A 15373-nucleotide genomic window follows, 5' to 3' on the forward strand; every position below is an offset into this window, starting at 1 on the left:
TGGGTACTTGTAGAATAAATGCGGTGAATTTATATAATTTAAAAAAACGCATTTTTGAGCAACATTCCGGATTGCCGTAAATTTTTGATACAAACAGGATGAGAGAAATAGATAAAAAAAATTAGGCATAAGTAGGCCAATGTCGAATAGACATTCAATGGTGTTTGAACAGTGCCTAAACCAGATCGATATAAACAGTGTATGATAGTTAATTTCGACATCAAAGTCGGAGTTAGCGTAAGCGCCATGCCACATTCTCTAAATGGCCGCCATACACACATCATGAACTTTGTTTTTTAAAAATAACAGTGGCTAGACTATGTCTAGATATTCTGCTTTGTGGATCATGTGTCGTTGAGGTTCGCACTGTACAATTTTTTTTCGCAATTATGTCGTCTTGTATGCACTTTGTGAATTTTCTAGTAGCATTTGTCCGAAATCGTAATTGGTACTCGGGAGGATTAAGTCAATGCTGTCTAAACCACATGCTTTACGTCGAGTTTCTAGGACAAAATGCGTACCTTATTAAGCCCATGTCTTGTTATAAGAAAAAAATATAATAGCAAATAAATACGGCTACTCAAAGTTGTCTCCATATTTAACGATACAGTCTTTATGGTCACGTTATGGTAGTAGGTAAAATCAAAAGCAACATCTTAAATTATTAACATTCCTTTATTAAAATAAATATCACAGACGATACTAAACTAAACTAGAACTAACTTAAACTTCATCATCGCCCTAGCCAAGATGTCAATAACTCCACAGGATTGAACACCTTCATCTCTTTCTCTACTCCCTCCCTCTTCTGAGCCACGTGCTCTTCCGTTTTGTACAGAAACATCCCCTTGGTCCTACTGCTGCACCCGTAACCTATCAGCTTTTCACTCCCTTTACACTCTCCTTTCATCAAATCTGTCCAATCGGCACACCTCTGCCCTCTAAAAGACTTCTCATCTAAAACAGAAGCGGCAAAAAGCTTCCAAGCCTGCGCGTGATCACATTCTAAACTAATCTTCCTATTCTGACATTCCGGCTGCTTTATATCAACCCCGTTCACATACACATCAAGATCCCCAACAGGATCTTCAAGTCCTAAAACGCCAGCGCTTGTGTGAAAAACTTGCACGAACTTCGCATCGCTTTTAGCTAGTCTGAATTCTTGTATTATACACGGTTTAGCTGGATCTAAAGCTGTTATTCTGCTTAAGTTTTTATTCATTCCTTGCTGTACTAATTTTCCTGTTACCCCTACTACATGAGCGCCTAAACTAAAGCCGATTAAATGTACATTTTCAAGCTTATATCCCTTTTTATTGATGCTTTTAATGAAAGTGTACAAAAGTCGAGCTAAAGGTTGAATTCTCGATGCTGAATCTACATATCCTCTGCAAAACGACAATCTTGTATCTAACACCAAGACCATAGGGATCTTCTTTAACAAAGCATTAACCAAAGTGATGCTAGATTCATCAGTAGGAGTGTTCCACCAACCAGGAACGTATAAAACTAAAGAGGTCGGGCGCTCCTTCATGAAGATCCTGGGGGCTTCGGAGACGCGGTAGGTTCGGTTGGAGTCCCTGGTGAACTCCACGAAGTCGATGAGAGGGGCCTCGAAGGTGAAGGGACGGTGGAACAGCACGTCCACGGGGAGGACTTTACCTGGAATGAAGAAAGAGATCATGTTAAAAAAGTTACGTGTTTTTCATGTTTCGAATTCGAGTCAATAATAAAATATCCATAGGACCGGTGCACATATATTAAAGTCAACATGTTTTGCTTATGCATTAAGACTCCTAATAGGAGTTGAAGATAGGTGTCAACCGCGGCAAACGTTGAATTTAAACGGTATGTGTATTGCATTTCAATTTGTATATTCTGCAAAATATAATGTTTTTAAATATATTTGTGGATCGGATATGCTGCATTGCAAAGGTCCAAAATCAAGTACCCAAGTAAGTCGTTTCATGAGCATTTGAGCTGATGATAAGTTAAGTGACATATTTTCATCAGCAACCTTTACATCTATCTCAAAAATGTTGACGTCGGCGCCACACAAGTTTAATATTCATATAAAACCCATAAAGAAGTCATCACATGAGATGAGCATGACATCAGGCGTACGGCAGGGTAAAGGCTGCCGGCCTCGGCTTTGTCTGCGCGACATTAAACTCTAATGATGCTGTAATCATACACATTATGATGATATTCATGATAATGAGGCGTTTGTGCACTAGAGCAACTATTTTTTATTAACTAATGAGGCTGATGGTAGACGTCGACCCATACAGGACAATTATTGTTTTATTTGCGACCGGTCTGGCGCAGTCGGTAGTGACCCTGCCTGCTACGCCGCGGTCCAAAGTTCGAATCCCGGTAAGGGCATTTATTTGTGTGATGAGCACAGATATTTGTTCCTGAGTCATGGATGTTTTCTATGTATATAAGTATTTATATATTATATATATATCGTTGTCTGAGTACCCACAACACAAGCCTTCTTGAGCTTACCGTGGGCCTCAGTCAATCTGTGTAAGAATGTCCTATAATATTTATTTATTTATTATTTATTTATTTATTTTATTTGCGTGAAAGAAAAAGATATCATCTTGAAATCCTCTTTCTCATTTCTGTGTAAGAATGTCCTATAATATTTATTTATTTATTTATTATTTATTTATTTCTGTGACTGTTTGCAAAACCAGCTGGTGATAGTAAATTCTATCTTTACTTGGTATACAATTTTCATTTAGGTCAAATACACATCTGTCAACATTGTCTTAGCGCTATCTTGAGTTTTAAGTCCAATTAATAGTTTAGGCAATTTTTTTAGGGAGCTGGACGGGAATAGACGCTGCCGTGCTAGGCAGAAAAACTGCAAATAGAGAGGAGTTCCGGACTGTGGTAGCCGACATCCAAAGAGGATATGGCACCTGAAGAAGAAGAAGAATTTTTTTTCACCAATACTCTGCCATCTATTGGGATTTGGGATTCTCACGATTCCTTCTCGCAAAACCATTTCCTATAGTAGTAAAGATTCATCTATGTATTCCGGATATCAATAAATGACAGCATATTGTAAGAAATTCCAAAAACCTCATCAGTTCAATTCATAACCTTCGGACTGAAAGTCGCATCCTTGCATCGCAAATGCTCTTGCCGCTAGGTCACTATGCGCACCAAAAAGGTTATATCTATTTTAAATTAGCAAAACTGCATTTTATTTAATCCATCTTCTTGAGGTCAAAATAGAAGGTTTAGTGCGGTCTAGATTTTTCAATACCTAGCTTTTACAACAATAATAACGAGCCGAGTCGAACGCGTCGTGTCAGAAAAGAGATACCTAGGTAAAATGTTGATATTTACTCAATGTATAATGTATGTAGATATGAACTTATACACCCCACATAATATACCCTGCCTGTACATAACAAAATTATTACAAGATACAAAATCAGGTTTAAGATATACAACAAGTAGGTATTTAGTCGATTGACCGACCATGAACCAGCTATATCTGAGACTTCCCTGATATTTTTAAAGTAAAACAATAAAAATCGTGAAGAATAAATAGTTATCTCCGGTGGATTAACTTAATCTGTTGAAACCCGGAAGGACTGGGCGTTATTTATTAGTTTCCGTTGTAAAATTATAAATATTTTTTACTCTTCCGACTATATTTGATAACGGAGAGACAGTTAATTTATAAGATGTAGTGCAAAAAGGGTTTCTTTCGTATTTTTACGGAATCCGGAAACGTTCGTACATGCGCGGATCCAGGGGGGGGGGGGAGACTCCCATGACACCCTAGGCTGAGCCTAGGTTGACCATACAAATAGACCACGTGACACGAAGCTGGATCCGCGTTTGCGTTCGTATTTGTCATGCTAGTTCAGTGAACGTCGGTACATCTTGTACTGAGACTGACTGAAATAGCATGACACGTTCGTACGTTTCCGTAACAATGCGAAGGCAAATCTTTTCCCACTGCATCTGTTCCTAAGTGGCAAGAGCGAGCTTTTTTCAACCCGATCTACAAACTATATTTGCCAGTCGCTTTACATCACAGAAAATTGGACTGATCAAGACCTCTATCTTAAAATTGAAAGATCAAAAAATAATCCATACCAATATTATAAATGGGAAAGTGTGTGTGTCTGTTTGTTTGTCCGTCTTTCACGGCAAAACGGAGTGACGAATTGACGTGATTTTTCTTTGAGTGGAGATAGTTGAAGGGATGGAGAGTGACTTAGGCTACTTTTTGTCTCTTTCTAACGCAAGCGAAGCCGCGGGCAAAAGCTAGTAGATAATATAGGTAGGTAATTCGTTTCACGGACAGACTTCAGAGATTTGTGCTCTAGACCTTAGCCTAGATAATGTACAAATCAATTAAGTATTGTTTAGGAATTATTTTAACAATTACTGACACACACGAACCTTGACAGATGCTCGACGTGACCTATCCGAGGGCGACTGCAGAACATACACACACACACATACATACAGACGTGCATGCACTATTGACCGCACAAAATCGTGATGTTTGCTTGCCTTAAGAACGCGATTACTCTTAATTATTATAAACACAATTATGCAAATATTTAGTATTTACTGTATACATATATCATAATTATATATTTATATTTTCATTTCTGATGTTTTAGAAAAATCTTGACATATATTTTTATTATAAAGTACCTATTGTTTTATATTATGACACAACACATACTTGCGTAAACATGGATTTTAGATATATGTAATTATACATTACATATGCGTAAGAATGTATTATTTAATTAATGAGTATGTAAATGGTTACAACGGGTCAAGATCACAAAACCAATCCAAAAATGATTTACTGTTCTCTAAGGCAGATTATGTTTAAAAAAATTGAAATAGTTTTCAATTCATTTTGACACGACTTTCAATCGTGTCACTTGAAGGTATGCTGTCTTATCTAATGTGTTACCATTACCACCATGCTTGCATTTATTAAATAACAAATCAGCAAATTTTTCTAAATCCGCACATTCAATTTACAGCGATGACTTCGTAGGTAATTGTATTACTCACATCGCATAATATATGAACTGTCATTTCCCCTAAACATGTTTAATCGGGTCACACACGTAAAATTATCGAAAAGCGCTCAACATGTTTCGCTCCATAACTAGGAGCATTTTCATTGAGCTCGCGCGGTCCCGACGCAGACTGCGGGCCGCCGCTCGCTGCAAGCGTTGACTCGGCGCAGGAGTCGGCAGCGGCAGGGGCGATGCGAAACTACCCTCACTCCCGGCACAATTGAGCGAAACATGTCGAGCAATCTTCGGCAATGTTACGTGAGTCACCCAATTTTACATGTTTAATTTGTTTTGTCATTGTCTCATGGTGGTTTTGTTATTCAAATTGTCATACTTTACTTGACAAATGTCTGTGCTATACAATGCTGGCAATTTTTTTTTGTTAGAAAATTTAAGTAAATTATTTTATTGATAAGGTGAACACAGAATCTGCCTCCTCCTTAATCACAAAGTCCAATACCCAAAATGAACATGAATAAGTAGAAGTTATGTGTAATTCTCATAACACGTGAAGGTCGTGGTTGGTTGAACCACAACCTCTGCTGTCGTTTAATGAACACAGTATCGAAATGCAGACAAGGTGATAATAAAGATTGCCAATCGACCAATAAAATCACTTTTGTAGATGTCGCTCCAAGGATCGAGTTTTTTACATCCTTAATTCTGTAAATCCGGATGTCTGCGTACAGTAAGTCCGAAAGATATTTACAAAATTAAATTATCTTTATGGCCACTCGTGCTTTTAAGTAAAGAATTGCTTTACTAACTCTATGAAAACGATCTTAATTTTCTCGACTTTATGATTTATTTATTTATTTATCGTATGGCATTTATACGTCTTACTGGATTTCAATTACATAATGGTTTCCTTAAGTATTAAATCTTAAACTAGAGATTGATGAATGTGCTCTTCAGATACTCAATTGCCGTTTCGCTGAGGTTTATGAGGTCTTCAACTCGTCCTTCGAATTTGGTGAGGGGACATTCCAGGACTATGTGTTCGGCCGTCTGCTCGGGGCTACCACACTCGCACTGGGGGGAGTCACACCATCCCCATTTATTCCAGTGGTAAGCACAGTTTCCAACACCTGTTCTTATTCGGTTTAATTGGCTCCAAACTCGGCGCGGTTCGTTTAACCCACGTGGATGCACTTTGGGGTCAAATTTGAAAAGTTGTTCACCCTTAGGATGTTCGACTTTATGATACGTGACGTGAAGAATGTCCTATAATATTTATTTATTATTTATTTATGACCTTCCAACTCGAAGGGTAACTAGGCCTTATTGGAATTAAGTCCGGTTTCCTCACGATGTTCACCGAAAAGCGACTGGCAAATATCAAATGACATTTCGCACATAAGTTCAGAGAAACTCATTGGTACGAGCCGGGTTCGAACCCGCGACACCTCGTCACACGCTCTTACCGCTAGGCCACCAGCGCTTAGTAATGGCCGTACTTATATGCCGGGTCTCTATTGGTTCCCATAATTTTTTTAGTCCGATTTTTACAATCCATAACGTTGTTAGTCATAATTTTTAATAGTCATATTATCATTAGTCATAAAGTTGAATGTCAGAAATTGGAGGTCAGATTTTTGCAAGTCATCATTATTGTTAGTCATAAACATTGTTTGGCATAATAATCAAATTGCATTTTGTATTATGGACATAATGTTGAAAGCAATAAACATGTTTGTCATAATTGTCGTAAAGTATATTTTCACAAGTAATAATGATTACTGTCCACATTAACTTTAATCATAACATTCAATGGGATCTATATTATTTTTCATTATAAGGAACACAAGGTAACTAACGAACCTACCCGAGAAATGAAAATTTTCTCGTTGGGCTCACTGATTTTCCCGCCATTTCGTCTTTTACATGTTATGTGTTTTATTTTTTCATGTTGCTTTTAAAAGTATTAGGCCCCGCTAGCGATTCGACGGAGCCTCGCTATCCGGGGCTCCTATTTTTGCTCTAAATGACACAAGGTAACTATAGCGAACCTAGCTGAGAAATGAGGATTAAAATACTCAATGAGCTCACTGATTTTCCCGCCATTTCTTCCTTTGCATGCTGATTTTTGTAGTATTCGGCTTCGTCAACGAGTAGAAGGGGGGCAGGGGTCCTATTTCCGTTCTAATGGACGCGAGGTAAATGCGGACTACCAATAAAGTCATAAGGTATAATGTATTGATTGTCCACATTTTCGTTAGTCATAATATGGTTTTTCTCAAAAACGCGTAACTTTTCAGGATTGCCATAAAACAAACCTAACCTAACCTATCTATAGGTGACCCTAATGAAACCGTTTCAGAATTATGACTAATGATAATCTGGCTAACAAAGGGATCCGTTTTAAATGTTATATTCATCAACTTTCTTGATTCTAAGATTATAGTATTCTATAATATGGGTTGTTAACGTTAGAACTATTAAACGTTATTCGTAACAAAGATTATGACTTATGAGGTTTATGCCTTAAAACTGTATGCAGAACAATCAGTAGGGCTTCAAAAAATATGCCTAGTAATATTTCTGGATAATTATTGTTATGCCTTTCAATTTTATACTCATCAACTTTATGACTTTTAAGGTTATGGCATCCAATATTATGGGTTGTTAATGTTAGTACCATTAAGCATTATTCGTAACAAAAATTATGACTAGTGATGTTTATGACCACAAAATATATGAATAACAACTTATGACTAACGAAATTCTGACCAAAAAGTTTATGGGAAAGAAAGGGGTCCCTTATATGCCATTTAAAATGTTTCTATTAGGTACTCATTTGCCCTATGCCATTTAAAATGTTTCTAATAGGTACTCATTTGCCCGGGTCTCACGTCACGTGAGTTTCTATTTCTAATTGAAGAGCGGACCCTAGGTTTCCATGAGTCGCGACGAAAACCATGAACCATAGGGACATGACTTAGATTACAATGAGAACACTTTTTCTTAGGTAACTTATACGTAAGTACCAAGTTACCAATATACATTAAAGATGAATTTACACATACACATATATATGAATAATTTAAGTGTCTCTACTACACAACCAAAACATTCCTCCAGCGATAGTTCAAGTTCAATGTAAACTGCTTTTGGCCCATGTGTGCCACGCGGCGACATACCTTTCCAATGTCAAACATTGCCGACTAGTGGTCGAGCGAGCCGCTCGTACACATATTAGGTGAGATAAAGAGATACTTCATTTGTTAGAATATCTAATGAGTTTTAGATTAATAAGACGTAGACTACCGCCCTGGCTGCCTTTGTATTAAAACGTAAGCGATTTGTTCTCTGTTTGATAACATTTCTAAAAATACTTTAAACATTTTCATCTTAATGGTTAGTAACATCGCAAAAATTTCCAATTGCTGGATGCTGAGGTAGTTACCTCAGAACAGTTAGATGTGAGTTAGATTTAATTTTGAATTAATAGGGCATGAACCGCGCACGAACTTATAAGGAAATATTAGAAACAAAAGCCAAATTAAAAATAGAAAATATTGGCCGTAGAGATGATTGTTTGAGGAAATAAAACAGAGGTCACCAAAGCAAGCCAAAAATGTTGGAGCTGAGTTAAATAAGAGGATCTCTAAAAATTACAAATTACTTACAACAAAAAAAAATGAATGAACGACACGACATAGTGGATCGATTTTCATGAATGGCTAAGAACACTCCCGACTAACTCAGCTTTCAAACAAAAAAAAACTAAGTATAAAATGGTTCATTCGTTCGGGAGATACAATGCCACACACGGACAGACAGACAGACACACACGTCAAACTTGTAACATGTCGTTTTTGCGTCGGGGGTTAAAAACGGCGAAAAGAGGCAAAGAATCAGACCAAGTGGCAAAACATGTAAGTAAAGGAGGCAAAGACTTACAAAGGGTCACAGAGCCCTAACAAGTAAGAACTTAAGTTACGAGGTTAACAAACCTGACAGACTTTTTCCTCGGCATTTTCGACATTCGACTTTTCTATTCACGCAACATTTCCATCGAAAACCACAATGTTATGGTCCTCTGATCATTGACTGTTACGCTGCCATTATATCAGGGCATCTAGCCAAAAGCACCAACGCTTACGATAACATGGTTTTTGTTGCTATCTATCTCTATTGGTGTCCCGTATTGGCGAGACAGAGCAACACTGCGTTTCGGCGTCTTCTTCTGAGTCGTAAAACATGGAAAAAAACCGGCCAGGAGCGTGTCGGGCCACGCTCAGTGTAGGGTTCCGTAGTTTTCCGTATTTTTTTCAAAAACTACTGAACCTAGAAAGTCTTTATACAGTTCTACTTTTGTGATTTTTTTCATATTTTTTTAAACATATGGTTCAAAAGTTAGAGGGGGGGGGGGGACGCCCTTTTTTTCCCTTTAGGAGCGATTATTTCCGAAAATATTAATATTATCAAAAAACGATCTCAGTAAACCCTTATTCATTTTTAAAGACCTATCCAAATAAAGATCACACGTTGGGGTTGGAATGAAAAATATCAGCCCCCACTTTACATGTAGAGGGGTTTATTTTTGCACTTTGTCGGCGTGATTGATATACATATTGGTACCAAATTTCAGCGTTCTAGTGCTAACGGGTACTGACTACTGAGATTATCCGCGGACGGACGGACAGACATGGCGACACTATAGTTGACTACGGAACCCTAAAAATGGACTATTGTCAGAGTCTATGCCTTCTAAATGGTTTCCCGCCCGTATTTGTAACGTTTCACGAGCACAGATTTAAGGGTGACCCGGTGAGAGCGCTCACTTGGTCTGTCCATCGCATTGATCAGCTTCGGGCGTCATCGATTGTCACATCGGCTAGGACGGCTGCAGTTATGTCACACTAATTGCTGACATTGCGTTGCGCGGACAGCGGAACCAGGAATAGCGTAATTTGACTTACCTTGTCAACTTGTACTTGTCACTTGTGATGTGACAACTTGACAAGCATGGGAGGAATGGTAACCTGTAGTCAAGGTTTGTTATTTATATATCACATAATGTGTATGTGTAATCATGTGGGAATGTATTAAAAAACCTATAATAAGTATTATGATCAATCAGCAAATCATAGTTTAATGAACCATATTAAATTACGCTCCTTTAAAAAAAACTCACGTCCTGATAACACACTGTATATGAATCAGAGGGAAATCAGTTTCCCAATCAGAAAACAGCTGCCATAGTGTTATGTTTCTGTCAGTAATGTTGCCAGAAATAAATGACGGCGGGGTGTGTAACGCCGTGGCTTGCGTAGGCGACGGTCGCGCGATGGTCGCGCGACGGCGATGCGACGCATACGAAATCAAACCTTATCGATATGGAAGTAGACGATGCGATGAGACGCGACGGCGACGGTCGCGCGACCGTCGCCCACGCAAGACACGGCGTAAGTGTCAGCAACGCGCATGTAACACCATAGCCCTGTGATAGCCTCCGTAGCCTAGACTGCCGTGTTTTGTTTGCCATCGACAATGATATTTTTTACTGATTTTTAAACGTAGCAACATACTCGTATGTATAAATACTTTAAATACTATGGTATTCGAGTATTAGTTTCACGATAAATATTTGTTTCACTTATTAACTAGTTACACATTTAATTCGAACTAGAAAATTTGTTGTTTGTTATAGTGCGTGAAGATATTCAATTCTTCACATTATAATAATAATTCGTGATTACGATTAGCGTTTGCAATGTCAGGAATAATATTACGTGAGAAATGTTAGTTTTAACCAACGTTCTATAATTGAAACCACAAACTTGGATATTAAAAGATGAAGCCATTTTTAAATCTTCATAGTCACGACACGAAACAATGTTTCAGTTTGAGCTATGTTCATATTTATTCTATTTCGTATCTTTCCTAGTATGAAACGGTGTTCCGATTATTGTATTCACTGTTTACATGATTTAAATGTATTGATAAAACACGCTGTTCGAATATATTTTTATCTTTGTAAACAACATAACCTCTGCAAAATTGTACTATAGTCAGATACATTCTACGTAAGTTTGTCACACCATAGGTACTCCTACAATTTACCTATTGTATAAGAGGCTCCCTCTTGACCAACCTAAAATAATAGGTCAATACTTTACACAATTACTTACAATTCACATTTTGATCCTGATAGGATGTGTTATTTCTCTTTTCCTAAAAAAGTCATGGTCGCCGGTCGCATGTCGTGACTTCAAGCCTCGGCGTTCAAATGTTAGGAATAATGATTATTATATTAGGAAAATAATGCAAATGAAACTTTTTGTGGGTGAACAATGTGAACATTGTCAAATTAAATGATAAAATGCATGTAGCATCAGCAGTCACCAAGAGAGACCCAATGTTATTCAATATGTCTGTAATTATAAGTACCTGTTCTTCACCAACGCAACGTCAAAAATAGTTCATTCATCATGTATTTAATACTAGCTTTTACCCGCGGCTTCGCCCGCGTAATAAAAGTATTCATTAAGATTTTCATTGGGATCCTTAGGTTTCTCTGTAGGTATATTTATCTGCGATTATTTCGATTGCACATAATACTTTTGCTTGCAATGATTGTAGAAATATTACACATCGACCATAGCGTAGGTAATTCTATATACGCTGGGGAAACCTTTATAAACATCCCACATAGCCCGTATTTCGACACTATGATCGGTGGGTAAAAAGTACTTTTTTCTATTATCCCTTAAAATTTTTTACATTTTGCTTATACTTATCGCAAACGTAATCTTCAAGCAAGCAAACAACGATCATCTTAGAGCACATTGATTGTAAGAGACCGCCGACCGATTATCCGTATCCCTCTAACGATACCCATATTATCCGTATCCGTATCCGTATCGCTATCGCTATCGCTATCGCTATCCCTATCCCTATCCCTATCCCTATCCCTATCCGTTATCAAGATGTTCAATGATTTCTTATCAAGTGCTAAAATATAAAGTTTCATGGTTTTATCTTTTAAAATTAAGAAATCCCATACAAACTTTCAACCTCTTTTCAACCCCTTCATCCCTTTTTTTCGAAATAAAAAGTAGCCTATGTTCTGTCTCAGGGTCTAAAGATTGTCTGTTCCAAATTTCATCAAAATCGGTTGCGTGGTTTAAGCGGGAAAGCGAAACAGACAGACAGACAGACAGACAGACAGACAGACAGACAGACAGAGTTACTTTCGCATTGCAATGATTGTAGAAATATTACACATCGACCACAGCGTAGGTAATTCTATATACGCTGGGGAAACCTTTATAAACATCCCACATAGCCCGTATTTCGACACTATGATCGGTAAAAAGTACTTTTTTCTATTATCCCTTACAATTTTTTACATTTTGCTTATACTTATCGCAAACGTAATCTTCAAGCAAGCAAACAACGATCGTCTTAGAGCACATTGATTGTAAGAGACCGCCGACCAATTATCCGTATCCCTCTAACGATACCCATATCCGTATCCGTATCCGTATCGCTATCGTTATCGCTAACGCTATCGCTGTCGCTATCGCTATCCCTATAGCTATCCCTATCGCTATCCCTATCGCTTTCCCTATCGCTATCCCTATCGCTATCCCTATCGCTATCCCTATCGCTATCCCTATCGCTATCCCTATCGCTATCCCTATCCCTATCCCTATCCCTATCCCTATCCCTTATCAAGATGTTTAATGATATAACACTTTAAGTTCTCGCGCTTTGTACACATATTTAAAGTCACAACATACAGGTCGAACACGATTAATTAACATTATTTTTACCTTTTTTCCCAACGTTTCGGCCAGGTTGCACTGGCCGTGGTCGCGGAAGACTGACGTCCCAGCAAAATGTCACCGGAGATGTAAACAACACAAAACTACCCGATATTAATTTATATAAATGTTCGGGGTAGACAAATAAATATAATCTACCCGCTTTTAGTTAATGTTTATTTCCCACCATGTTTATTTTAAAGGTAATAATCGCGTTCGACCTGTATGTGACTTTAAATATATGTTTAATGATTTCTTATCAAGTGCTAAAATATAAAGTTTCAAGGTTTTATCTTTTAAAATTAAGAAATACCATACAAACTTTCAACCTATTTTTCAACCCCTTCATCCCTTTTTTTCGAAATAAAAAGTAGCCTATGTTCTGTCTCAGGGTCTAAAGATTGTCTGTTCCAAATTTCATCAAAATCGGTTGCGTGGTTTAAGCGGGAAAGCGTAACAGACAGACAGACAGACAGACAGACAGACAGACAGAGTTACTTTCGCATTTATAATATTAGTATGGAAGTATGGATAGTATGGATAATACATTATAAACCTACATGTGGCATCCGCAGTCTTCACCAGTTCCTCGAAGTTCTCCGTCAGAAACGGCGGCAGGAGAGACCCGATATTGTTCAGGATATCCCCCTTCACCAGTCCCAGCATCAGCACCAGAGACGCCACAATACTGTTCAACTCGTCACACTTCATCTTAAACTTCTTGCACTTCTCTCACAGAAAACTTCTTTCTTCTTCTTTTGCTGTGGTCTGTGTACTTGCAGATTCTTTTAAGGACACAGTTTACATACACAATTTACAGTTCGCGTTTGAGTGGCGGTGGTGGAGGGAAGCGAGCCCGCAAACGCCCCGTACACACCTGGAGGAGGAGCGTTGAGAACGAGCTGAGGGAATATGGACTGAGCTGGAACGAGGCCAAGGCGGTGGCTCAAGATAGAGAGGCGTGGAAGGATCTTGTGGAGGCCCTGTGCACCTATGGGGTACCTTAGGACATTCAACAACAACAACACAGTTTACAGTTCCACCGTAAAGTTGCACTTCACTGTATGGGCGAGTTCTGTTGAATTGTCTAAAGTGAAAACTTTTGAGGTTCACTCCACGGTTGCACTTTGTGACACTTTTTTCTGTTCCATTTTATTTTTGAACTAAGAACTGTCCAAAGTACTTGTGAGGTTCACAAATTGAGAGTGAGAGAATTTGCGACTATAAATATCATCACTACTGTCCCAGGTTTATAAAGCTAATATTGATGAGAATTGTCCGAAGAAGGAACTCGATTGTTTTAAAACACTTGAGTCATCTTTGTTAGGTAATTTATAGTTCATACTTATACACTGATTCTGATGTTGGACCCGGAAGAGTTGACATGATTAGAGATTAGGAAACTGAAAAAGATGGCTTTAAGTATACTAATTACTAACTAACTGGTTCTTGTTCAAAGGGCATGAAATATGTATTTGTGACGATCGTGTTTAAATCTCAGATTGGCAGTTTTAAATTTTAATTTAATATAGTATTAATAAAACGTAATAAATGGAGTATAACTATGCATGGAAAAATCACTGTGATGCTAATAATAAACTAAATTACCTACCTCGTAAATATTATCACATAAATATTTCAATCACTGTTCAAAAACAAATGAATTCGATCACATGAAGTGTTTCGAACAAGTTTTTAAAAACAAACTTTTCATTTAACATTTAAGCACAAGTTTAACCGGTATTTAATAGACTACTCGAGATCAAGAGTAGAACAAGCTAGCAGTTACAATTTGTGATAATAATATCCTGGCAGCGATAGTCGTTTAATTTTGTATAAGAAAGTAAGTACTTTAGATAAAGGGTTTCAGCCCTTCTTAATATCGATATAAATAAGTAAAGTTCTTCCATGAAAGTAATTAAGTCCTCTTTAATATTTTTTAAAATTCAAAATGAACTTTTTCATTCAATATCTACGGTACAATTATTTTCCTCCCTTAAAATAAGTCCTTTATATATTATAAAAATTTTAATAGTTTATTTATACGTTTCACTGATATATCAATTACTCTTTCAAATCTCACTAAAAAGTCTTCTTATCATTTTTAAATTTAGAATCGATCGTTTTGCATTAAGGCCGTTTAACCGTTTTTGAGAGCGGATCGCATCGCGCGCGCATCTCGGCGTGGACTGACCGCCGCACGCCGCCAACAGTTTTGTTATACGCCCGTAGTGGTGACGGAGGTCGATGAATGAGATGTTTTCATTCAGTTTCTTTATTTAATTTCGGAAAAAAGTGGATCAAAAGTACTTCAGACTTCTCTAGCATTACTGCTGCGGTGTAATGTTGATGCCATAAACGTCAAAAATTCGGACAGCGAATTGGATTTTAAGATTATTTTCATACCACGTCGGTGGAAAAACGCGTACGGCTTATCTGGTTGTTAACAGATAATTGAATTTATAATTAACGAATAAATAATTAAATTAAAAAAAAATTAACAATCACCGTAGCTTA

At 37.6% G+C, this 15373-nt stretch overlaps 1 protein-coding gene across 6 annotated transcripts; it reads right to left on the reverse strand.

Annotated features, from left to right (window-relative positions):
• Positions 1–662: 662 nt before the first annotated feature.
• Positions 663–15061, reverse strand: LOC125232932 (phospholipase A1-like). 6 transcript variants are annotated; one of them, XM_048138780.1, is made up of 3 exons: positions 15002–15061; positions 13417–14259; positions 663–1662 (listed from the first exon to the last, which is right to left on the reverse strand). In XM_048138780.1, the coding sequence occupies exons 2-3, from the start codon at positions 13565–13567 to the stop codon at positions 734–736; spliced, it is 1080 nt and encodes a 359-aa protein (XP_047994737.1). In that variant the 5' UTR covers positions 13568–14259; positions 15002–15061; the 3' UTR covers positions 663–733. The 6 variants fall into 6 exon arrangements, with proteins under 6 accessions (XP_047994737.1, XP_047994733.1, XP_047994736.1 ...); XM_048138776.1 differs by having other exon boundaries at positions 14469–15041; XM_048138779.1 differs by having other exon boundaries at positions 14925–15039.
• Positions 15062–15373: the final 312 nt, after the last annotated feature.

The sequence above is a fragment of the Leguminivora glycinivorella genome, chromosome 13, assembly GCF_023078275.1.
Source record: "Leguminivora glycinivorella isolate SPB_JAAS2020 chromosome 13, LegGlyc_1.1, whole genome shotgun sequence".
In the NCBI taxonomy this organism is placed as follows: Eukaryota; Metazoa; Arthropoda; class Insecta; order Lepidoptera; family Tortricidae; genus Leguminivora; species Leguminivora glycinivorella.

Coding starts and splice junctions, on each gene's coding strand:
- LOC125232932 (XM_048138780.1), bottom strand. CDS start 13,567: ATGAAGTGTGACGAGTTGAACAGTATTGTGGCGTCTCTGGTGCTGATG. Junction 1,663..13,416: donor GAAGACTGCGGATGCCACAT/GTAGGTTTATAA, acceptor TCTTCATTCCAG/GTAAAGTCCTCCCCGTGGAC.